Source organism: Schistocerca americana, chromosome 1, assembly GCF_021461395.2.
Source record: "Schistocerca americana isolate TAMUIC-IGC-003095 chromosome 1, iqSchAmer2.1, whole genome shotgun sequence".
Lineage (NCBI taxonomy): Eukaryota > Metazoa > Arthropoda > Insecta > Orthoptera > Acrididae > Schistocerca > Schistocerca americana.
In genome coordinates this window covers 569,754,311-569,780,065 of record NC_060119.1, presented here as the reverse complement: position 1 = coordinate 569,780,065, position 25,755 = coordinate 569,754,311, and the positions used below count along the sequence as shown (strand labels likewise).

Below are 25,755 nucleotides of genomic sequence, written 5' to 3'. Positions count from 1 at the left end.
CACTCACTCACTCACTCACTCACACACACACACTGAAATCAAATAGAGTACAGCAGCAATTACTCCACAATAACTGCAACAGAATTCTTGTGTTTCGAAATACTGTGACCAGGGAGCAGTGGTGGAAGGAAAGTGGCGCAACAAATTGCAACCAAGTTGAACTTTTTATGGCATGACAAAAGCAGCATCTCTTAAGTTGTGCCACTGAAAACACAGGCTTCACACATGCAACTGCATGGCAACTGCAATATGTCACTAGCTGTGGCAACACTTTCGTTGTGTGTTCTATAACCCAGCCTAATGTTAACAGTTTTGTGAAACACAGAAGGAAATAGTACTCAATCCTGCCAACTCCCATATTTTTGTTTCATTTGAACAGACTTGAAGTAAAATTTCTCATACTTGAATGGATAGCATATACAAACATTTATGCTACTTTTCAAATGAACGTAACATTCTAAGGCAAAAATATTGACCTTCAAAAACAATATTTGATTCCGAATATGATTTACAAAGTGAGTTGCAAATGAGAGATTTGTTTGCTTTTCACGTATTAAAGTACTGGGGGAAAACGTCAATAGCTTTTCATAAACCTAAGAACAAGATTGTTACATGCTGATAAAATGAGAAAGAAAATTAACCTCAAATTAAATGCCTAACAAACAAAGCAAAATACATTAAACTGACTGCAATTGTTATCACAAGAATAAATTATAGTGGAATGACCCATTGTACCCACAGAACTCATTAAATCACTGGGCGAACAAAAGTTCGAGAATTGGACTGAATCATGATTGTGATCTTTCATTTATGTCTTGTTGCTGTTATTACATATGACCTACACCCTAGAAGATGTTTCTGTCTGTTTCGCTGTTGCTCAGGAACAGCACTATAGAAGGCTTGGACGGGGAACAACGACTCCAGATTGGCTGAGAACTATGAAGTGTGGGGAGGGGAGTGGTGGGCTGAGAACTAATTTTGTCTTGCTGCCAACCTTGGGAATCTATAGTGCGTATTTTGGCTTTTTATAAACACCTACCATGTTCACCATCTTTAAACTGCAGTTTGCCTGAATCCATTTGTATTTGGAATCGAACTGACTTTAGAAATTGGACAAATACTCAACAATAGCATTCATTTCTGCAGGAGATGCTAAAAGTTTAGATTGGGATGGTCATACTTACGTGTTTCGGGCAGCAATGTTGTCAACAGTCACCATGAGGTAAGACAGAAATGGTAGGGGGTGTGTGAGCTGCTTGTTCTGCACAGTCAATGAGACAGTTGGGGGCAGACAATAAGTTTTGTAGCAAAAGCCATTGTAACATTCTCATGCCAGTATTGAAGTGAAATCCATTGTGTGTTTAAAAAAAATAATAAGAAGAAAAATGTAATTGCAACAACTTTGGAAGAAACAGCAAAATATTTGTGATAGAGAGGGAGAGAGGGGGGGGGGGAGACTATACAGAGCTGTTCTGTTAGGATGATGGCATTGATGGTTAAAAATGGTGATGACAGGCTGGACTAAAAAGACAGTGAATATAAAAATTAATGTAAACAATTTTGTTTTGTTTATCTTATTTCCCCTTGTATTGTCAAAATGTAGGCAGTCAATAAATTGCGCAAATTGAAAATAAGTGTAATATTAACTTTTCAGGCAGATACCTTACACCAATAAACGTTTGTAATTTTGTTTAGTCAGAATATGTTCAGAAATAAATTTTTCTCGAGTAGCCTCTTTTTTTAAAAAAAAAAAAAAAAAAGTGGGGGTGAGGGCTTGTCTTATTTTTGGGATCGTCTTGTATTCAGGTAAATACAGTATCACAAAAAATTAAATAAATTATTGTTTTCGTGAAACTTCCTGGCACATTAAAACTGTAAAAGACCAGGAATTGAACCCGGGAGCTTTGCCTTCTAAGGGCAAGTGCAGTACTGACTGAGCTACCCAATTATGGCTCGCAATCCATCAAAGCTTTACTTCTGCGAATACCACATCTGGTAGGTAGAAGACAAGGTAGTGATGGAAGCATATCTGTGGAGGCAGGCCATAAGTTTTGCTTGGGTAGATCAGTTGGTAGAACATTTTCCCGCAAAAGGCAAATGTCCTGTATTGAGAGTCCCAGTCCAGGACACAGTTTTAATCTGCCAGGTTCATATCAGCGCATACTCCACTGCAGAGTGAGAAAATTCATTCTGGAGTTCTTTTTGTGTTCCTTCTTGTCGTACATGAAATGCTATGTCCTGCATCAAAATGTGCAGATTCTCGCTGCAGATTTCACCCCGTCCCCCATCCCACCCGCTCTCATCCCAGAAGGAATGGAAATATTTCAGGTGGTAGAAGGATGGATAGGCAAGAGTTAAACATTGATGTACATTTATGTCCAGTTTTTTTATTAAAATTTTTATTGAAGCAGAACACAAACTCATAACGTTGTGAATTAAAATTAAAAAAAACCTTCCTCTGAACTTAATAGAATATTCAGGTATGTTCACTTCTAACAAGGAGACCAGCCTACAATTGGATATTTGTAATTTTTTTATATTTATGGTACATGAAGTTCAGAACTCAAATGTCAACACCCAGATGAAATGCTGAACAGTTTTTGAGAAAATTGACTTTGAAGTTTTCCAAGTAACTTAAGTGAATTAAAGTAAGGTGATTTTGACGTTGGCTCACTTGGTAGTGTAAGAGAGTGCTGTCTGGGTAATCAGCGAACCTCTGGTTCGAATCTCTGTATAGTACCACTGTTCGGTTTTGTTTTTTTTATTTTTATCACAACACCAAAGCTAGCACATTGTTATGAGCTCAACATTTTGTAATAAACAAACTGATTCTTTTACAAGTGCGCTTGACCCCCCGGGGTTAGAATAGGCCTCAGGTATTCCTGCCTGTTGTAAAAGGCGACTGAAGGGAGTCTCCCACTTTTCAGCCCTATAAGTTCAGGTCCCATTTTATGGTTTGACTTACCATCCCACCATGAACCATGGACCTTACCGTTGGTGGGGAGGCTTGCGTGCCTCAACGATACAGATAGCCGTATCGTAGGTGCAACCGCAACGGAGGGGTATCTGTTGAGAGGCCAGACAAACGTGTGGTTCCTGAAGAGGGGCAGCAGGCTTTTCAGTAGTTGCAGGGGCAACAGTCTGGATGATTGACTGATCTGACCTTGTAACACTAACCAAAACGGCCTTGCTGTTGTGGTACTGCGAATGGCTGAAAGCAAGGGGAAACTACAGCCGTAATTTTTCCCGAGGGCATGCAGCTTTACTGTACGATTAAATGATGATGGCGTCCTCTTGGGTAAAATATTCTGGAGGTAAAATAGTCCCCCATTCGGATCTTCGGGCGGGACTACTAAAGAGGACGTTGTTATCAGGAGAAATAAAACTGGCATTCTACGGATCGGAGCGTGGAATGTCAGATCCCTTAATTGGGCAGGTAGGTTAGAAAATTTAAAAAGGGAAATGGATAGGTTAAAGGATAGGTTAAAGTTAGATATAGTGGGAATTAGTGAAGTTCGGCGGCAGGAGGAACAAGACTTTTGGTCAGGTGAATGCAGGTTTATAAATACAAAATCAAATAGGGGTAATGCAGGAGTAGCTTTAATAATGAATAGGAAAATATGAGTGCGGATAAGCTACTACAAACGGCATAGTGAACACATTATTGTGGCCCAGATAGGCACGAAGCCCATGCCTACTACAGTAGTACAAGTTTATATGCCAACTAGCTCTGCAGATGATGAAGAAATTGATGAAATGTATGATGAGATAAAAGAAATTATTCAGGTAGCGAAGGGAGACGAAAATTTAATGGTCATGGGTGACTGGAATTAGACGGTAGGAAAAGGAAGGGAAGGAAATGTAGTAGGCAAATATGGATTGGGGCTAAGAAATGAAAGAGGAAGCCACCTGGTAGAATTTTGCACAGAGCGTAACTTAATCATAGCTAACACTTGGTTCAAGAATCATGAAAGAAGGTTGTATACATGGAAGAACCCTGGAGATACTGACAGGTTTCAGATAGATTACATAATGGTAAGACAGAGATTTAGGAACCAGGTTTTAAATTGTAAGACATTTCCAGGGGCAGATGTAGACTCTGACCACAATCTATTGGTTATGACTGTAGATTAAAACTGAAGAAACTGCAAAAAGGTGGGAATTTAAGGAGATGGGACCTGGATAAACTGAAAGAACCAGAGGTTGTTCAGAGTTTCAGGGAGAGCATAAGGGAACAATTGACAGGAATGGGGGAAAGAAATACAGTAGAAGAAGAATGGGTAGCTTTGAGGGATGAAATAGTGAAGGCAGCAGAGGATCAAGTAGGTAAAAAGATGAGGGGGTAGTAGAAATCTTTGGGTAACAGAAGAGATAATGAATTTAATTGATGAAAAGAGAATATACAAAAATGCAGTAAATGAAGCAGGCAAAAAGGAATACAAACATCTCAAAAATGAGATCGACAGGAAGTGCAAAATGGCTAAGCAGGGATGGCTAGAGGACAAATGTAAGGATGTAGAGGCTTATCTCACAAGGGGGAAGATAGATACTGCCTACAGGAAAATTAAAGAGACCTTTGGTGAAAAGAGAACCACTTGCATGAATATCAAGAGCTCAGATGGAAACTCAGTTCTAAGCAAAGAAGGAAAAGCAGAAAGGTGGAAGGAGTATATAGAGGGTCTATACAAGGGCGATGTTCTTGAGGACAATATTATGCAAATGGAAGAAGATGTAGATGAGGATGAAATGGGAGATATGATACTGCATGAAGAGTTTGACAGGGCACTGAAAGACCCAAGTCGAAACAAGGCCCCGGGAGTAAACAACAATGCATTAGAACTACTGACAGCCTTGGGAGAGCCAGTCCTGACAAAACTCTACCATCTCGTGAGCAAGATGTATGAGACAGGCGAAATTTCCTCAGGCTTCAAGAAGAATATAATAATTCCAATCCCAAAGAAAGCAGGTGTTGACAGATGTGAAAATTACCGAACTATCAGTTTAATAAGTCACAGCTGCAAAATACTAACGCGCATTCGTTACAGACGAATGGAAAAACTGATAGAAGTCGACCTCAGGGAAGATCAGTTTGGATTCTGTAGAAATGTTGGAACACGTGAGGCAATACTGACCCTGCGAATTACCTTAGAAGAAAGATTAAGGAAAGGCAAACCTACGTTTCTAGCATTTGTAGACTCAGAGAAAGCTTTTGACAATGTTGACTGGAATACTCTCTTTCAAATTCTGAAGTTGGCAGGGGTAAAATACAGGGAGTGAAAGGCTATTTACAATTTGTACAGAAACCAGATGGCAGTTATAAGAGTTAAGGGACATGAAAGGGAAGCAGTTGTTGGGAAGGGAGTGAAACAGGGTTGTAGCCTCTCCCCAATGCTATTCAATCTGTATATTGAGCAAGCAGTAAAGGAAACAAAAGAAAAGTTCGGAGTAGGTATTAAAATCCATGGAGAAGAACTAAAAACTGAGGTTCGCCGATGACATTGTGATTCTGTCAGAGACGGCAAGGGACTTGGAAGAGCAGTTGAACGGAATGGACAGTGTCTTGAAAGAAGGGTATAAGATGAACATCAACAAAAGCAAAACGAGGATGATGGAATGTAGTCGAATTAAGTTGGGTGATGCTGAGGGAATTAGATTAGGAAATGAGACCCTTAAAGTACTAAATGAGTTTTCTGTTTGGGAGCAAAATAACTCACCATGGTCGAAGCACAGAGGATATAAAATGTAGCCTGGCAATGGCAAGGAAAGCGTTTCTGAAGAAGAGAAATTTGTTAACATCGAGTATAGATTTAAGTGTCAGGAAGTCGTTTCTGAAAGTATTTGTATGGAGTGTAGCCTGCATGGAAGTGAAATATGGACAATAAATAGTTTAGACGAGAAGAGAATAGAAGCTTTCGAAATGTGGTGCTACAGAAGAATGCTGAAGATTAGATGGGTAGATCATATAACTAATGAGGAGGTATTGAATAGAATTGGGGAGAAGAGTAGTTTGTGGCATAACTTGACTAGAAGAAGGGATCGGTTGGTAGGACATGTTCTGAGGCATCAAGGGATCACGAGTTTAGTATTGGAGGGCAGCGTGGAGGGTAAAAATCGTAGAGGGAAACCAAGAGATAAATACCCTTGGCAGATTCAGAAGGATGTAGGCTGCAGTAGGTACTGGGAGATGAAGCAGCTTGCACAGGATAGAGTAGCATGGAGAGCTGCATCAAACCAGTTTCAGGACTGAAGACCACAACAACAACAACAACTACTACTACCACTTGTGTCAACTGAGAAGAGCACCACTCCCCCTGCGCGCCAGACTGCACAGTACTCCAAAAGGAGTGGAAAATTATGGAATACAAGACCCTAGACAGGCTGTCTTACTGCGAGGTTAAACTAAAATGTGAAAGGTTAAATCCTGTTTGAATGCTGTCTTTCTATGCTGCCACTAGGACAGCTTTGCCACCCATGACGCCAATATTCCCGTCATCTAAGCTTACTCCTGTGGGCTCTCAGGGCCAACCATCTTAACCCCCTCCAGCTGGCTGGCTCATGTCTTACTCTGTTGCTCCAAAGCTTCTACTTTGGAGCATCATCCCCAGCCCCCCCAGCCGGAGAAGGGACAGCGTATTCTGGTTCTTCTCATGTGGAAGGGGTCCCTTGGTCCTCTACCTTCTGCTATCAGAGGGGGGGGCCTTCCAATGTCATAAGTGCCACCTGTCCCTGGAGAACCTCATTGCCTTCAAACAACTCTATGCCCAGGTCTACATACTCATCAGACGACAGAAGCGGGAGTGTTGGGAATGCTAAGTCTCCACCGTTGGAACATGAACCTCCCATTCCCAGGTTTGGACCAAACTCCGTCAACTTTACCCCTATCAGACATCTGCCGTTGTACCTGGAACTTCCACAAATGGAGCCGTATCTGCCGATCCAGATGTAATTGCAGAGCATCTTGCCAAGCATTATGCGTCTGATAAATTACCATCCCACCTTTCATCTCCTCAAACAGCGGGTGGAACGACAACACCTCCCTTTTCCTCCACGCCACCCTGAGCCAAATAATGCTCCCTTCAGTGCATGGAAATTTCTTAGGGCCCTTGCCGACTGTCCTGACGCATCCCCTGGCCCAGATAGCATGCATTCACAAATGCTTAAACATCTGCCAGCGGATTCCTAGCTCCACCTCCTCGCTGCTTTCTTGAACCGCATCTGGTGCAATGGCAATTTCCCATCTCAATGGCGGGAAAGTGTCATCATCCCAGTGTTAAAGCCTAGTAAGAACCTACTAGATGTTGATCATCCTATCAGCCTCGCTAACATTTTGTGCTAGCTGTTTGAACGTGTAGTGACCCAGCGGTTGTGTTGGCTCCTTGAGTCTTGGGGCCTTCTAGCTCTGTTCCAGGGCAGTTTTCGCCGAGGGTACTCCACCATCGACATCTTGGTGGACCTGGAGTCTGCCATTCAATCGGCCTTTTACTGGCGACAACACCTTATTGCCTTCTTTTTCGACCTGACGAAGGCCTATGATACCACTTGGCAAAACCACATGCTCGCTACTCTGCACGAGTGGGCTCCGGGGCCTGCTCCAGATTTTTATACAGAAATTTTTGTTGCTCTGCTCTTCCAGAGTTCACGTCAGTACGACCGACAGTGCACCCCCTATACATAAGAATGGGGTCCCGCAGGGCTCAGTCCTGAATGTGCTCCTCTTTTTAATTCCCGTCAGTGGTCTCGCATCAGCAGTAGGGTAGTCAGTATCTCCCTTCCTAAATATTGATGATTTTTGTATCTCCTTCTGCTCCTCTTCTATTGTTGTGCCTGAATGCTGGCTGCGGGGAGCTATACAGAAGGTGCAGTCATGGGCCCTTGCTCACGGCTTTGTTTTCAGCCGCCAATACTTGAGTCGTGCACTTCAGTCGTCATCGTACTGTCCGCACCCATCCAGTACTTTACCTTGATGACCAACTATTAGATGTAGTGGGTACTTACCGCTTTTTGGGACTGGTCTTCGATACCCGCTGAACTTGGCTTCCCCATCCTTGTCAGCGTAAGGACAGGTGCTGGCAGCTCTTAATATTATTTGATGCCTGAGCCACACCAGCTATACAAAGCCCTCATAAAGTCTTGTATTGACTATGGGTGCCTGGTGCATGGTTCAGCATTGCCCTCTGCACTATGTCTGCTGGACCCTATCCACCACTGTGGAGTTCACCTTGCAACAGGAGCCTTCCGAATGAGTCACGTGAACAGCCTCCTTGTGGGAGCTGGCATTCCTCCATTGGAGCTCTGGTGGCAACTACTGCTTGCAAATTATATCGCCCACATTCATAGTTTGCCTTGTCATCCAAATTACCATCTTCTATTCCCTAACATGGGGATCCATCTCCCACAACAGCAGCCCAGAACAGGAATCCCCTCTCTGTCCATGTCCGTTTGCTTCTTAATAACCTCGACGCTTCCCCTCCACCACCTTTCCTGCAGGTCCACTTACGTACACCTCCATGTATAGTCACAGCTTTGGCTGGACCTATTCCAAGGCTCAAAAGGCTCCGTTCCACATAAGGCCCTCCACTGGCATTTTCTCTCTCTTCTCAGCGAGTTTGAGGTCTCAGTAATTGTCTACACAAATGGTCAATGGTCGACAGTCTTGTTGTCTTTGCTTACGCTCAAGTTGGCTGTATTGAACAGCGCTCCTTGCTGGGTGGCTGCAGTGTTTTCGCTGCAGAGTTGGTAGTCATCTATTGCGTTCTTGAGCATATCCGCTCCTGCGCCGTTGAGTTCTTTGTCATGTGTAGTGACTCCATAAGCAGCCTGCAAGCTCTCAACCAGTGCTTCCCTCAACATTCATTGGTAATGACTATCCAGGAGTCTTTTTATGCCTTCGGGAACAGTGGACATTTGGTGACCTTCAGTGACTCAAGGACATGTCGGGATACTGGGCAATGAACTTACTGACATCCTGGCCAAACAGGGTACTGGTGAACCAACTCAGGAGATCGGCCTGCCGGAGATTGATCTCCAATTGGTCTTCTCCCGCAAAGTTTTTGCGATGTGGGATTCTGAATGGCACACCCTCAGTACCCCAAACACACCTAATGTTATCATGGGGACAATGAATGTGTGGCGGGCATCCATGCGAGCCACTCGCAGGGACTCTGTTGACCTTTGCCGGCTCCACATTGGCCATACTTAGCTGACACAGGGTTACCGCCTCCGTCGTGAGGAGCCAGCTCGGTGTCGCTGTAGCTCCCTAGAACTGTCGTCCACCTCTTGTTGACCAGCCCATTTCTAGCCACTCTGCAGCAGACTTTTAACCTTCCCAGCACTCTGCCAGCAGTGTTGTGCGATAATACCCCAATGGCTGATTTAGTTTTATGTTTTATTCGTGAAAGGGGGAGCGGTGTTTATCATACTATCTATGGTTCGGCATCTGGCCTTCTTTTCCAGGCCTCCACCCTCCCTCCCTTATATCTCTTCATCAATCTTTCTTTGCAGTTTGTTTGCCGTGATGTTTGTCTTTTCCCAATGGGTGTTCTTCTCACCTTGTTTTTTAGGCTGGCGATTTTAGTACATTGCAGAGTGGCTAGCTCATCCTTTTTTATCCTTGTGATCAGCCAATCTGTCATCTGCTATGATTTTAATACCTTCCTCTGCCTTTCCTTTTTGTGTACACTTCCCCCTTCTTTCGTTTTCTCTTTCAATGTAGTTCCCAGTTAGTTTTACCCCCTTTTACTTCCCCAAATTCCTTTGTTTTAATTGTTTTACCGTGAGACTTGTTTGCTTGATGAAAAAGGGGCTGATGACCCTGTAGTTGGGTCTGTTTATACTTGATTGAACTATGTGGAGGCATGAGGAGTTTGTGTATGCTTGTGCAAGTGTGCTTGTCAAGCATACAGTAACATGTGTTGTCGCCTTTAGGCGACGCAATACAGTGTAGTGAATGAAAGTGTTTCAATGAAATGGTTGAATAAAAGTATTCTATTTGCCAAAGAGTATTCATTTGTGATTCTTATGTGTGTACAGAATCAGTGCCTGCTGTAAGGAGATTATTTAGAGATCAATTTCATTACGTTAAAGTTCCTAATTGAAGTAAGATTTACCGATTGATAAATAAATTTCACAAAAGGGGAAGTGTTCTTGACAGGAAACATAGAAAATCATGTACAGTACTACAGGATAAACTCTGGGTAAAATTGGGCATGCTTTGGTAAGGTCTCGTAGAAAATCAGTTAGACGTCTTTCTCAACAAATGGAAATTTTCTATGGGTCTGTTCAAATGTCTATAAAGATACTGAAAGCCCTATAAAGTAACAGCAGTGCAGGAAGTTAAACTGGGTGACCCTGCAAAAAGTTACAGTTTTGTGAATGGATTTTTTATAGTGTGCATGACAGGAAAATTAACCTCTCCTAACTTTCTTTTCAGACAAATCATGGTTCCACCTAAATGAATAAATTAATTTACAAAATAACTCTTACCGGAGTTCTGAAAAGCCTAATCCCACACGATCAAAAAATAGTGTGGTGCACTATTAGCAGTGAGAGAATAATGGCCTTTTTTTGCCCAGGAAACAACAGTGAGAGATCTGGAAAACATTTTGTGGCTCTTCTCCTCCTCCTCCTCCTCCTCCTCCTCCCCCCCCCCCCTCCCCCAATTAATTGAGAGAGAACATGCTTTCATGACCTTACAGTAGGACTCTGCAATAGCACATACAGCCAACCTCTCATTGCAGTAAATTTGTGATGTGTTTCAAGATAATTATCACAAACAACATATGGCCTCCCTTGATTTAATCCCCTGCAATTAATATGTCTTGGGGGTAGGGGCATTAAACGAGAAAGTGTATGAATCATACTGACTTACTTCAGATGAACTATAACATTCATCAAGAAATTTCTCAGAGGAAACTACAGATTGTAATGAGCAGTTTCCTAAGCGGGTGTCAGAAATTCTTGAACAATGAAGGGAGGCAGTTCCAGCACCTCGTTGTGTAATATATATGAGTAATTTACTTTTCTTTTTAAGTGTTTGTTATCTATATTAAAAATAAGTGACACGACAAACTGTACTATATTTATTGCAGACTTCCTGTCACCTGCGTTGATGGCAAAAGCTGTTATGTTAATGATTGATCACCCTGTATTTAATGAATTTTATGTTTATATAATGTAAGTATTCAAATTAAACAGAAAAAAGATGAAGCAAAAAAACCGTAGGGAGATAGGAACCAGAGATCTATTCACAACTTGCAAATGCTTCCAATTGAAACTTCCTGGCAGATTAAAACTGTGTGCCGGATCGAGACACGAGTTCGGGACCTATGCCTTTCGCGGGCAAGTGCCCTACCATCTGAGCTTCCAAAGCACGACTCGTGACCCGCCCTCACAACTTCAATCCTACCAGTACCTCATCTCCTACCTTCCTAACCTCACAGAAGCTCTACTGTGAACCTTGCAGAACTAGCACTCCTGGAAGAAAGGATATTGCGGAGATGATAGAGCACTTGCCTGCAAAAGGCAAAGGTCCCGAGTTTGAGTCTCGGTCTGGCACACAGTTTTAATCTGCCAGGAAGTTACATATCAGCGCACACTCCACTGCATCTCTCCACTCTCATTTTGGCTTCCATTTGAGCCATGCGGTCTCTCCTGAAATCCCCTCGACTTTGTAGTATTAAAATGCCTCAAAGAAATCGAGCTCAATTTTTTAGAGGTGCATTAAAAGGCTTTGGGTGATTGGTATTAGAGTTCTGAACTTCACATATCATAAATACAAAAAGTTACAAAAATCTAGTTGTCATGTGGTGTCCTTGTGAGGGTGTGTTGGTGTCCTTTAGTGACTTTGGCACTATCCCTAATTATGTGACTTAAGTTGTCATATGTATGTAATCTTTTCTGTGCAGATGTCATTTCTTGCCCATCACTACACAATGCCATCTAACAGAGTAAAGTGTAGTAACTTTGGTAGCTGTTGAACATGATTTATATGCTAGTGTTAGATTTTTAACTGTCTGATCTCTCACAGAAGTAAAGTGCATGGATTCTGTCATGCAGCAAGGTGGTGCCTGTTGTGGTCAAAAGAATGTTTTGCAGTCTCTCATTGTCCAGGATATCTCCACATGTAACTCGTGTGAAATGATTAGTAAAGATTTTGGGCACAATAAACTGTTCTTCAGTCACAGATCATGATCTGTTTTCAGAGATACAAAGTTGGAAACATGTCTAAACAGTTGCACAAAGATTTTTCATCCCACAGTTTTGCAGATTATTAATTTATCAGAAGAGATTTCGTACTTTATCAGTGTCTCAATCTTATAGATACTTGTACCATGACAGCCAGTTTGAAACTGCAGTCTCATTTTATTTAGCAGCCATGAGTGCTAATAAAGTATTTCAGACTTACATGCACTCACCAGAAATATAGAGCACTAGATTTGCATAAGCTCTCCTCTCCCTCGCACACACGTGTTTAAATGTGGCTACCTGTTTGTATGAAGTTTAAATTGTTTGTTCACTTGCTTACAGAAATACTTGCTGTTCCTCTTGAAATGTGTAGTTGAGGTTGGTGATAACCTAGTTGAATGTACAGATAATTTTGGTTATGATATATCTTCGTAGTCCATGTAAATGATGCTTAAACTGCAGTTTCATTGGGAGTATAGACCAAGTAAATACTTTGAACACCTGGTCCTCATGAATGGTGATGGTGGAAGAATTTGTCATTGACAATATTTGGCAGGCAAAGGAAAACAGGCAATGGTGTGTAGTTTCTGGGCACCAGACTTTGTGGCAATGTCCTGTGTTAAATTCCAGACTACACTGCAGGTCTCCTGGAATGAGGGTATATGACTGCTGATGGCAATCCATCCATTGGATGGGAATGTTAAGCTTGGCAACTCTTTTGGTGCTATTTCAGAGGTGTAAACTATGTTCTGGCCCTAGGTTTCACCCCCTTCCTTCTCTCCATCTTTTAACACAAGCATGACATAATGCTATGCACACATCCATTGCAGTTACCTACACCCAACAAGTATGCTTAAGGCGTAGTTCTCAGACCACACAAGGAAAGGAGCCACTATGCACTGAGGAAGATAGTCCTTTCCAATCAGACAGCTAAAAAGTTATTAGAAATTATGACTGTACTGAGGGAGGTGACTTTTCTACCATCATGTGCTCTCTCTCTCTCTCTCTCTCTCTCTCTCTCTCTCTCTCTCTCTCTCTCTCTCTCTCTCTCTCTCTCTCTCTCTCTCTCTCTCTCTGTGTGTGTGTGTGTGTGTGTGTGTGTGTGTGTGTGTGTGTGTGTGTGTGTTACTGTAAGAAGAACCCATCATGTGATGAGAGACAGGTTGCCTTTGGCATCACAGACAAGAAATTGCTGCATCTCTTGTGAATTCTGCCATGTGAGTAACAGAATTAAGTCTTAGATGAAAGAGTTCAGAATTGATAAGCAAAATTAATTTTGCTCATCAATTCTGATCTCTCTGCGCGAAATTAATTTTGCCTGAACTCTGTCTTCCGTTAATTCTACTTGCTGTTACACAGGGGATGTACTGTCTCTAAATAGCAGGACATCCTGTTCACTTTCAAAAACAAAGCAACACAACACAGTGATTATGGCGCTGGACTCATATCCAGTAAGATATTCATTTTTTGTTCTGATTTCCCTAAATCATTTCAGGCGACTGCTGGGATGGTTCTATTCACAACACCATAGTTCAGTTCACATATGTGAAATGAGTTGGCGTAATCGGTAGGGCAATTAGTTATGTTAAGTTAGAAATCTGGGTTTGATTCCTGGTCTAACACTAATTTCTAATGGTTACTGGATATTCATTATATTGTCACAGAAGAAGCTGACAAGGGAACCTCCCCATCGCACCCCCCTCAGATGTAGTTAGAAGTCGGCCTTGGAAAGGATAGGCCTTGAAAAACTGAACACAGATCAATCGAGAAAACAGGAAGAAATTGTATGGAACTGTGAAAAAAATTAGTAAAATATACAAACTGAGTAGCCCATGGAAAGATAGGCAACATCAAGGACAAATGAACAAGGAGCGCCGTGGTCCCGTGGTTAGCGAGAGCAGCTACGGAACGCGAGGTCCTAGGTTCAAGTCTTCCCTCGAGTGAAAAGTTTATTTTTTTTATTTTCAGTTTATGTGACAAACTCTTATGTTTTCATCACTTTTTTGGGAGTGATTATCACATCCACAGGAAAACCTAAATCGGGCAAGGTAGAAGAATCTTTTTACCCATTCACTAAGTGTACAAGTTAGGTGGGTCGACAACATATTCCTGTCATGTGACGCACATGCCATCACCAGTGTCGTATAGAATATGTCAGATGTGTTTTCCTGTGGAGGAATCGGTTGACCTATGACCTTGCGATCAAATGTTTTCGGTTCCCATTGGAGAGACACGTCCTTTCGTCTACTAATCGCACGGTTTTGTGGTGCGGTTGCAAAACACAGACACTAAACTTATTACAGTGAACAGAGACGTCAATGAACGAACGGACAGATCATAACTTTGCGAAAATAAAGAAAGTAAAATTTTCAGTCAAGGGAAGACTTGAACCAAGGACCTCTCGTTCCGCAGCTACTCACGCTATCCACGGGACCACGGCGCTCCTTGGCTTACATCCTCCTTGATGTTGCCTATTTTGCACATGGACTACTCAGTTTGTATATTTTACTAATTTTTTTCATAGTTCCACACAACTTCTTCCTGTTTTCTCAATTGATCTGCGTTCAGTTTTTCAAGGCCAACTTATAACTAAATCTGAGGGGGGTGCGGTGGGGAGGTTCCCTTGTGAGTAGCACAGTCGCTGTAGTGTAGTGGTTATGACACTAGACTGTTGCATGGAGTGTCATGAGTTCAAAACTGAACTGTAAAATTTTAATTTCTATATTCAGTTAGAGTACATTCTAGAAGTATCCACAGATGGCAAGAATCATTGTACTGAAATGTTCTGTAGCTGTATATATATCGTATGTTTTCTGGCCGGAGGCAGTTCGCTCCGCACTCTTGTATGTGCAAGTGCTGAATAAACCTTCGTTAAGTTAAGTTAGTGTTCGTCATTCATCTGCTTACACCTTCTTCTACGTGACAATATTGCAGGTTCAGCATGTCTGAAAGGATTTCATGGGTATCATTCCATGTCATTGCATATTATTGAGGAAATCTCCATTGATCCGTTCATTTCTTTTCAGTACATTTAATGCATTTCATAATATTGCTTGCAGCATGGTAGGCCACACTCCTTCACCTATAAGGTGAATGTTTGCAAATTCGGGGTTAGAGTCCCAGTCTTACACAATTTTCAATTGTTCCTATATATTCATTAGATAATTTGTGTTTAAGTAACTCATCATCTAATGGATACTGCTGTCTTTCTCAGTACCTCTTACATTATTAATTTATGGTATCAGTTGGATTGCATTCAAAGTTTTTTCTTCCTCATTGCATTTAAATCCTCAAGAAATCATTTACAGGTAACTGTGCAGTATTTCATTCCCATCTTCAAAGCTCTAGTATTTAGCAAAGGGAGCAACTTATGTACAGGCAGGATTGGAAGGAGAGATGGGTAACCTCCCCTTATTGATGTAGTACTGCTGATGAAAGAAAAGGATTTTGTGTTGTGCTGTGTACAAAAAAATGTGTGGAAATTTGTAATTCGTGCCAAGACTACTTCCACATGGTATGTGGTGGCATTACTTTACTTTTGAGTCCATATTACAGTCATCGAGTTCACATAGCAAAGCTCCACATTTTACTTAATGTAATGGAGGTAGTAGCACATGTGGATGTAGCTTTAGAAAAGAAATTTTTATTGTAAAACTTGGAGGCACAGTACTATCCAGCAACTTCATAAATGGAGCACCAGCACATCTATCCATTCTAATGCTCTCCAATGTGGGCTAATGATAATTCCACTGCTTAGATTGTATCTTACTTAACATGTAACTTTTACAAGCAGATTGTCTTACAACTAAATATTTGGAACATTAGCTGTTGTTGCCTTTTTAACTACAGTTATTCACTTTCTGTTCTTTCTCCATTCGTAAACAAATGGTGTCAGATTGTAAGGAAGGAGAAAGCCAGTTTTTAAAAAATTGTAAATAGAGAATCTGCTTCCACTGCCTTGTGTTAGTTGTAGATTTTTAACATCATCCTTACAAGTAATAAAATAACAATGTCTCTCCACAGACTTAAAAAAGTCTACTAAGCCCCATTTTTTATAAGCAAGTTATATGTGGTAGTTGATACAAGGAATCTGTTACAGTTTAAAGCAGCTCAGCAGACAAGCCATAGTTACTAAAGTCTTGCAAGTATTTGCAGCTGCAAGTGTTCCGTACAACTTGAAATATTAACAACACAGTCTCCATAAATTGTGGTGTTTTGCCCATAACAAGGCAGTTGACAATTAAGTTGATCAGTGAAAAAAGTGGCGAGTTGTGTGATTAGTCATAAGAAGGCTCAGTAGCCATCTACTCAAAAGTGTGATTTGCAGCACATGCTGTACTTGTGATTTTGATCCTGTTTAGGCGAGTCAGTAACACAAAGTAAAGCAAAGCATTTGCATCTTCTGTCATTGCTAAGTAAGAGGAATGAGTAGTGTTAGCTGTGGACAGTGCAGCATTAGATAAGTGCTATATGACTTGGATCACACTGTGTAACTTGATTTTTTTCTCATCGTGTATGAAGTGCATTAAAGCTTGAAACAATTTTGCTTATTATCACGTAACCATAAGCTACATTTAAAAAATTATTTACTGTTACAAAATCTATCAAATGAAATATTTTTAATTCTTTCTAGGTACAAACATTGCTCCTGATGAATTTATTCAGCCTGAGTTATCCATGGATTATGATGGCAAACGAGATCGTTGGGCTGGCTATGATCCATCAGAACATAAATCAATCATTGAAGAATATCAAAAAATAGAAGAAGCTAAAAGGCAGCTGAGGGCAGAAAAACTAAATTCAAATGTGGATGGAAATGCTGAGGTAAGACTTGTACACTCATGAGCTGTTTAATTGGATACATTGACCTATTCATGGTAGTGTCTCATTTCGACCTGAAGACAGCTGCACTCTATACTAAACTGAAATTGTTACAGAGCCATTCTGTACTGTAACAACACAACTATTGCTCATATAGATTCATTGGACACGAGTCTGACAAAAGGTACAGTCCACTTGTACAATGCTGTGAGTTTCAAAATGGATGTACTTTATGAAGCATTGGATTCATTTATTAGTTTACAGTGAATGAGAGTGGCATATGTATGAGAGCCCTCCATTTCATCCCATGTAAATGTGCACCACAAAACAATACCTCCACCAGCAGCCTGAATGGTTTCCTATTGGGAACCAAGTTGCATCGCCTCAGCATGACCGAGTGGGATGATGCAGTGGTTCGCACACTGGACTCGCATTCGGGAGGATGACAGTTCAGACTCACATCCGGCCATCCTAATTTAGGTTTTCCGTGATTTTTACTAAATCGTTTCAGGCAAATGCCGGGATGGTTCCTTTGAAAGGGCATGGCCGGTTTCCTTCCCCATTCTTCCCTAATCCAAGCTTGTGCTCCATCTCTAATGACCTCGTTGTCGAGAAGACGTTAAACACTAATCTCCTCCTTGTCCGCCTCAGCATGATGCATACTTTGGAATACTGTGAGTGCTCGGGGGAACTGCTTCTCATTGTCTCCAGGGCCTTTGACTTTGTGTGGTGGCATGAGGGCCTCCTTTGGAAACTATTTGCATTGGTGATACCAATGCTACATGTGAGGCTCATTGCATCCTACCTCAAGGATAGGACTTTCAACATTAGTGCCGGAGATCACACATCGACAGTTACGCAAATACTAGGAGTGGAACTGCAGGAGTCCATCCTCAGTCCCATGCCATACTCCCTCTACTCTTCCGACGTGCCAAAGATGGATAGAGTTGCATTAATGCTGTACGCAGATGATATGGCCCTGTACATGAGGTGTCTCAATGCAAATGTCATGCGCCGCCAACTGCAGATGGCACGTGATGCATTCGGAGCATGGTCCACTAAGTGGTGCCTGAAATATAATGTCACAGTTGGGCCCTGATAATTAAAAGGAAAAGAGTATCTGTATACCTTCAGCCAGTGCCGATCATTGCGGGGGAGGGGAGGGGGTCTCACACTGCACACTGTCTGGGTGTAATGCTTGATAGGGGCTACACATGAAAGAAGTCTGGCCCAAAGCTCTTATTAGACTGCAGGCACTATGTCAGGTACTGAATCCTGAATCCACCCTACTCTCAAGCTGCATCTAGCAGTGATATGCCCAGTGCTAGAATATGCAGCCATAGTGTAAGGAAATGGAGCAGACTGTCACATTTGATGTCTGCAATGGCAATGCATCTCGTACACAACTTCTTGATGCAGGAGCTACATAAGCTCACTCTCATCCCTGTGATAAGAGATAGGATTAAACTGATTGCACAACTGTTCTACAAAAGTCACTGCAGTCAGCAAATAGCTTGTCTCAAACTAGGTAACAAGCCACACAGATAGGGTGCTACCTGGTGGTAGGGTCTGTTCTAGAAATAAGGCTGTTGTAGATGAATGGGTTGAAGCACCAACACATTAAACTGCTCATAAGCACAAAAAATTACCCAAAAATTTTGTTAATATAGAAGGCATAACAAATTAGAAAATACAGGAATACTGAAAAGAAATTTAGCCTACCCAACGTAGACAAGGTCAGAGACGAGCCTGATGTGGTTTTCAAAGTGCTCCTACCTACCCTCATTGTGCAATAAAAACTATTCTACAGTGATGAGTGCACTTTTTCCAACACTGCATTATATCTAATTCAGTTGCTCATGAATGTATTTGTCTCTCATTGTATGTATAATAAATTAAGAGACAGATCCGAGTGACGTACTTGCCTTCAAGAGGCAAAATATGTGATACTGTCCTAGGTCTCAGAACTATTAGTTCCTTCCTCAGGGAGGAGGAAAGGTTAGGTTGGTGAAGGTTTTTTTAATGGAGGGCAGGTCATGTGTGCCCCAGGATGAGAGGGGCCTGCCTATAGTGAGGATGAAGTGGTGGCTGACTTGCCCTTACTTTTTCACGTTCCCCAACCCCCCCCCCCCCCACCTCTCTCTCTCTCTCTCTCTCTCTCTCTCTCTCTCTCCCCCCCCCCCCCCCCCCCAATCACTTTAATTTTTATATGTGTCTGTTGGCAGCAGTAATATTTTCCCTGTTGCAGGTGAGTATGATCAGCAGTTAAGTCTCATAATTTATTAGTTTCCTTGGTTGAATTTGTGTTTGATAAAACTTAATGTATAATAATCAGTCTGTTTGAAGTAAAAAGAAGCTATGATGTAATTGAGAGCTACAAAAACTGCAAGGATAGATAAATTGCTGGACTGGAAGGTAGTTTTTTCTTTTTTTCTTTTTTTCTCTACCTACATTGCAGTACTTGTCTGTGATCCATTTAGGGTATATGTAAGTAATTATACTGAAATGGTCATTAATAGTACTGAAGTGAGGTCTTCAGGATGCTGTGGACACTTTTGATGTACTTAAAATAATACAGTTGTACTATGACCAAATAGTAATAGTTATTTATTGCAACATTGGACGTGCTTTTGTAAATAGGAAGTAGGCATCCCCCAAAGAATCATTAAGACACACTCACTACATAGGGTACAGGTGTAAGATCTGTGAGAAAAGAGTGGAAGCAGTGATACCAAAAAGGTAGCCATTCTTTCTGTTATGATTTGTTAGAGAATGGCGTGTTTGAGGTCAAATCTCTCTCTCCATGTCTGTGAGAACCTAACTGATAACATTAAATAGTGGTATCCTTGATGTGGGGAAAAATCTAGCTGAACACATTGGGATTATGCTGACGTAGCACTCACATTGGAGGAGAAGTGTTTATATCCGCTGTTAAGTATTCTGCACACGCCCTGTATTACCACGCCATTACTACGTGCCGCTCAGCTGCTTGTCACAATCTTTCATACACAGTGGGCTTCTGATTATTCGTGTGCAGATTACTTGGTTTGTGGATTATTGAGAGAGAGAGAGAGAGAGAGAGAGAGAGAGAGAGAGAGAGATGAAGCAAGCAAGCACGTGCTTAGAGAACACGGGAACCGACAGCACTGGTTGCCAGCTGAAAGGAGCAGTGGCAGATGCTAAGCCAGACTGACAGTAGAAGACAGTTGCTCCAAGCTGCACCTGGGCCCTCACAGATGTCAACAGTCGAAGCTGCTGCTACTACCTTTCCAGTACACATTGCCCTGAATAAAGTGGAACTTCGATTTTAAATTTTTCGCAGTTCTACACCATAAATTCATAGCCCCTGAAAAAAACCCGTATCAGTGCTAAAATTTCTCAGGTTGTAGGTTTCTTCCTAGTAAGGTTCATCTCTGTCCTAAATTCTTACTTGACATCTTGCTTGACTTCATCTGGTTCTCTTGGTGATTGAACGAGTTATAAATGGCACAGAAGAGAGACTGTTCACACTGCAGGTTGTGGTGGAGTTAAGAGAATATTTTCAGCCATTGTGGATAGGGGAGATGTGAAAGAGGAAATGCTGACATAATACACAGTTGATGTTGCCAACGTAACTTGAAACATTTAGCTTCATTGCGCAATTATGATTTAACTACTGCTAGGTTGCAATGGAAAAACAGTACATTTGATGTGCAGTGCTCCTGGCCGAGCACAATATCTTTACTTGCGCCACGTATAACTCGGGCTCACCTTTTTACATGTATTTCCAATGTACTGTATTCAGCAATAATATCAGTCTTCAACCTTTTAAATTCATACACTGAGTCTGAAAGGATATTCTCAGTCAGAATAAAGTAAATGTCGGTCATTTCCAGCTAGTGAGCTCTTACTGGGTGGTGACTTGTTAAGTCGCCAACAGCCAAAGAAGCTACCACATCACACTAGCACAAGTAATAAGTTGATAAACCTTAGACTATGAAACGTTCCAAGTTCCTAACTTACTGAATTATAAAGTATAAACAGGCAAAGGAACTATAAATCCAAGTTGGTGTGAGAATTTTGTTTTTCTCGTAGGCATACATTTTACCAACACTCATAACATCAAATGACATAACCAGATCTCTAAGCCGTAAACAAAAGAGAAAGAAATTTCAAATTTTTATGTCGTATTGTAGACCTATTAGGAAAAAAAAAAGGATTTTGCCACTTGCAATACTGTAGGGTATGTAATTGACAAGACTATCTCTTTTGCTAATTACATACGAGAATTCCCTCCCTAGGCCCGACGAGACGCCTCCTGAGACGCGGCAAGGTAGGAGTAGGCAAAATGCAACAGGGAATAACAATATTAATGTGCTATTAGTAAACTGCAGGAGCGTCTATAGAAAGGTCCCAGAACTGCTCTCATTAATAAACGGTCACAACGCCCATGTAGTACTAGGGACAGAAAGTTGGCTGAAACCAGACGTAAAGAGTAATGAAATCCTAAACTCAGATTGGAATGTATACCGCAGAGACAGGCTGGACAGTGAAGGGGGAGGCGTGTTTATAGCGATAAGAAGTGCAATAGTATCGAAGGAAATTGACGGAGATCCGAAATGTGAAATGATTTGGGTGAAGGTCACGGTTAAAGCAGGCTCAGACGTGGTAATTGGATGTCTTTATAGGCCCCCTGGCTCAGCAGCTGTTGTGGCTGAGCACCTGAAGGATAATTTGGAAAATATTTCGAGTAGATTTCCCCACCATGTTATAGTTCTGGGTGGAGATTTTAATTTGCCGGATATAGACTGGGAGACTCAAACTTTCATAACGGGTGGAAGGGACAAAGAATCCAGTGAAATTTTTTTAAGTGCTTTATCTGAAAACTACCTTGAGCAGTTAAACAGAGAAACGACTCGTGGCGATAACATATTAGACCTTCTGGTGACAAACAGACCTGAACTATTTGAAACAGTTAACGCAAAACAGGGAATCGGTGATCATAAAGCGGTTACGGCATCGATGATTTCAGCCGTAAATAGAAATATTAAAAAAAAAGGAAGATTTTTCTGTTTAGCAAAAGTGACAAAAAGCAGATTACAGAGTACCTTACGGCTCAACACAAAACTTTTGTCTCAAGTACAGATAGTGTCGAGGATCAGTGGACAAAGTTCAAAACCATCGTACAATATGCGTTAGATGAGTATGTGCCAAGCAAGATCGTAAGAGATGGAAAAGAGCCACCGTGGTACAACAACCGAGTTAGAAAACTGCTGCGGAAGCAAAGGGAACTTCACAGCAAACATAAACATAGCCAAAGCCTTGCAGACAAACAAAAATTACGCGAAGTGAAATGTAGTGTGAAGAGGGCTATGCGAGAGGCGTTCAATGAATTCGAAAGTAAAGTTCTATGTACTGACTTGTCAGAAAATCCTAAGAAATTCTGGTCTTATGTCAAAGCGGTAGGTGAATCAAAACAAAATGTCCAGACACACTGTGACCAAAATGGTACTGAAACAGAGGATGACAGACTAAAGGCCGAAATACTAAATGTCTTTTTCCAAAGCTGTTTCACAGAGGAATACTGTACTGTAGTTCCTTCTCTAGATTGTCCCACAGATGACAAAATGGTAGATACCGAAATAGACGACAGAGGGATAGAGAAACAATTAAAATCGCTCAAAAGAGGAAAGGCCGCTGGACCTGATGAAATACCAGTTCTATTTTACACAGAGTACGCGAAGGAACTTGGCCCCCCTTCTTGCAGCGGTATACCGTAGGTCTCTAGAAGAGCGTAGCGTTCCAAAGGATTGGAAAAGGGCACAGATCATCCCCGTTTTCAAGAAGGGACATCGAACAGATGTGCAGAACTATAGACCTATATCTCTAACGTCTATCAGGTGCAGAATTTTGGAACACGTATTATGTTCGAGTATAATGACTTTTCTGGAGACTAGAAATCTACTCTGTAGGAATCAGCATGGGTTTTGAAAAAGACTGTCGTGTGAAACCCAGCTCGCGCTATTCGTCCACGAGACTCAGAGGGCCATAGACACGGGTTCACAGGTAGATGCCGTGTTTCTTGACTTCCGCAAGGCATTCGATACAGTTCCCCACAGTTGTTTAATGAACAAAGTAAGAGCATATGGACTATCAGACCAATTGCGTGATTGGATTGAGGAGTTCCTAGATAGCAGAACACAGCATGTCATTCTCAATGGAGAGAAGTCTTCCGAAGTAAGAGTGCTTTCAGGTGTGCCACAGGGGAGTGTCATGGGACCATTGCTGTTCACAATATACATAAATGACCTGGTGGATGACATCGGAAGTTCACTGAGGCTTTTTGCAGATGATGCTGTGGTGTATCGAGAGGTTGTAACAATGGAAAATTGTACTGAAATGCAGGAGGATCTGCAGCGAATGGACGCTTGGTGCAGGGAGTGGCAATTGAATCTCAATGTAGACAAGTGTAATGTGCTGCGAATACATAGAAAGAAAAATCCCTTATCATTTAGCTACAATATAGCAGGTCAGCAACTGGAAGCAGTTAATTCCATAAATTATCTGGGAGTACGCATTAGGAGTGATTTAAAATGGAATGATCATATAAAGTTGATCGTCGGTAAAGCAGATGCCAGACAGATTCATTGGAAGAATCCTAAGGAAATGCAATCCGAAAACAAAGGAAGTAGGTTACAGTACGCTTGTTCGCCAACTGCTTGAATACTGCTCAGCGGTGTGGGATCCGTACCAGATAGGGTTGATAGAAGAGATAGAGAAGATCCAACGGAGAGCAGCGTGCTTCGTTACAGGATCATTTAGTAATCGCGAAAGCGTTACGGAGATGATAGATAAACTCCAGTGGAAGACTCTGCAGGAGAGAGACTCAGTAGCTCGGTACGGGCTTTTGTTAAAGTTTCGAGAACATACCTTCACTGAAGAGTCCAGCAGTATATTGCTCCCTCCTACGTATATCTCGCGAAGAGACCATGAGGATAAAATCAGAGAGATTAGAGCCCACACAGAAGTATACCGACAATCCTTCTTTCCACGAACAATACGAGACTGGAATAGAAGGGAGAACCGATAGAGGTACTCAGGGTACCCTCCGCCACACACCGTCAGGTGGCTTGCGGAGTATGGATGTAGATTTAGATGTAACTGAGCCATTTCCCAACACACAACTGCCACAAATTATACCTTAAAGCACTTAGTTTTGAGGTTTCTTTCATTTTATGTTCACCTTGAAAAATGGCAAAAATTTGTAGCCTACATTGCGAAATAAAATGAAAACTGTGAAATGCCGTGAAAACTGACACATTACAACAACTCAGATGTTTGTTTTCCACCTGCAGCCAATAGCAATATAGCATGGCGATGTCACACTAATGCAGTTGCTTCTAGTGTATAGTGTGATAAACAGAAAGCTTACTTGGTGGTGTGTTCCAAAGAATGACTGACTGTGGTCAGTGTATAGCAAATGGACTGACCATGGCTGCCACATAGGTTTAATTTATGTAGTTAAACTTTGTACGCAGTTCACTTCCATTTATTAATTTTACTTACAGCAGTTCTGTGCAGAGCCTATCGATAGACTCCTGGAATGTATCGTGCCTCTACAAACTGCAGCCAATGTAGGCTACTCCATTTGCTGTGTGCGACACCACAATCAACACGACATGTTCAGTGAACAATTGTTCATCCTTGTTGCAGTCCTCAATGGTGTTTAATGTGTTGTGTAGCAGACAGATTGTTATAAATGTAATGGATTGCGGGGACAGCGATACACTGAAATCCCGGCAGGATTAACTTTATTTTTTATTTATTGGTATAAATAATTACCACATGTGCGAAGGAAAACTTGTGTGTATATACATGCTTTTGAGAAACCTGTTGTTTTTACACTACAGCAAGTAACTAGTTCAAAGTGCAAATGGCACACATTGGCAGTACTGTAGAATGCTCCACTTCAACTATATGGCACTATGAACAAGGAAAAGTTTACAAGCAATACACTAGAGGTCAGTGCCTCCACATCACTAGAGTATGCTGCTCTGCCATTGGCTACAGATGGAAAAAACATCCCCATACGTTAGATTCTGATGTTTTTCACCGTATGTCATAGTTTTTGGTTTGTTCACCATGCTCATCAATTTTGCTTTTTTGTGGGTGAGCACAGAGGAAAGATCTCGTAAAAACGCGTGTTTTGACATATAATATGTGGTTGTAGCATGTATCGGAATGTAGTTAGATTACCTCATACCTAAATACAAATTTCAATTTTTTAATATGTTTATACTTCCTGTTACACATCTGTGATTTTTTAAAGAATTGATTAAATTAATTACCACAAATTGCTGTATAAACATTGTATTGTAAATATAATTTCCTTCACTTATACAGATTTTATACAATTTTTTGAAGAGGATTGCAATTTTTAATCATATGTATATATGTTTTTGCTTGTTTTCTATAGGTTTTAATGGTCTTTGTTCTGCATTTTCCTCAATTTTGCGTTGTTTAAGTCTGGGCTGCTTGAAAATGTAAAATAGGGGTTTCATTGTACATGTTTAAAAATATCTCAATTATTCTTGTTTTTCGATCATTCACACATCTTCACCCCCACATTACTCAGAATATTTGGGGAAAATACTGTATTTCTTACGGCATATACAACAAAGTCTGTAAGATATTTTATAAGAACCTGATTGCTGTCTATAGTTCTTAAAGATTTAATTGAATTCCTGTTGTGTTTGTTGAACATTACTGTAA

The 25,755-nt window shown here is 41.3% G+C and overlaps 1 protein-coding gene across 4 annotated transcripts in view; it reads left to right on the top strand.

Annotated features, from left to right (window-relative positions):
* The window catches only part of LOC124606653 (pre-mRNA-splicing factor SLU7), a 74,144-nt gene that overhangs the window by 20,337 nt on the left and 28,052 nt on the right, over positions 1–25,755 (top strand). For all 4 annotated transcript variants that reach the window (XM_047138659.1, XM_047138667.1, XM_047138675.1 and 1 more), the window contains exon 5: positions 16,817–17,007. In XM_047138659.1, coding sequence (XP_046994615.1) covers positions 16,817–17,007 — 191 coding nt within the window. The remainder of the gene's footprint in view (positions 1–16,816; positions 17,008–25,755) is intronic.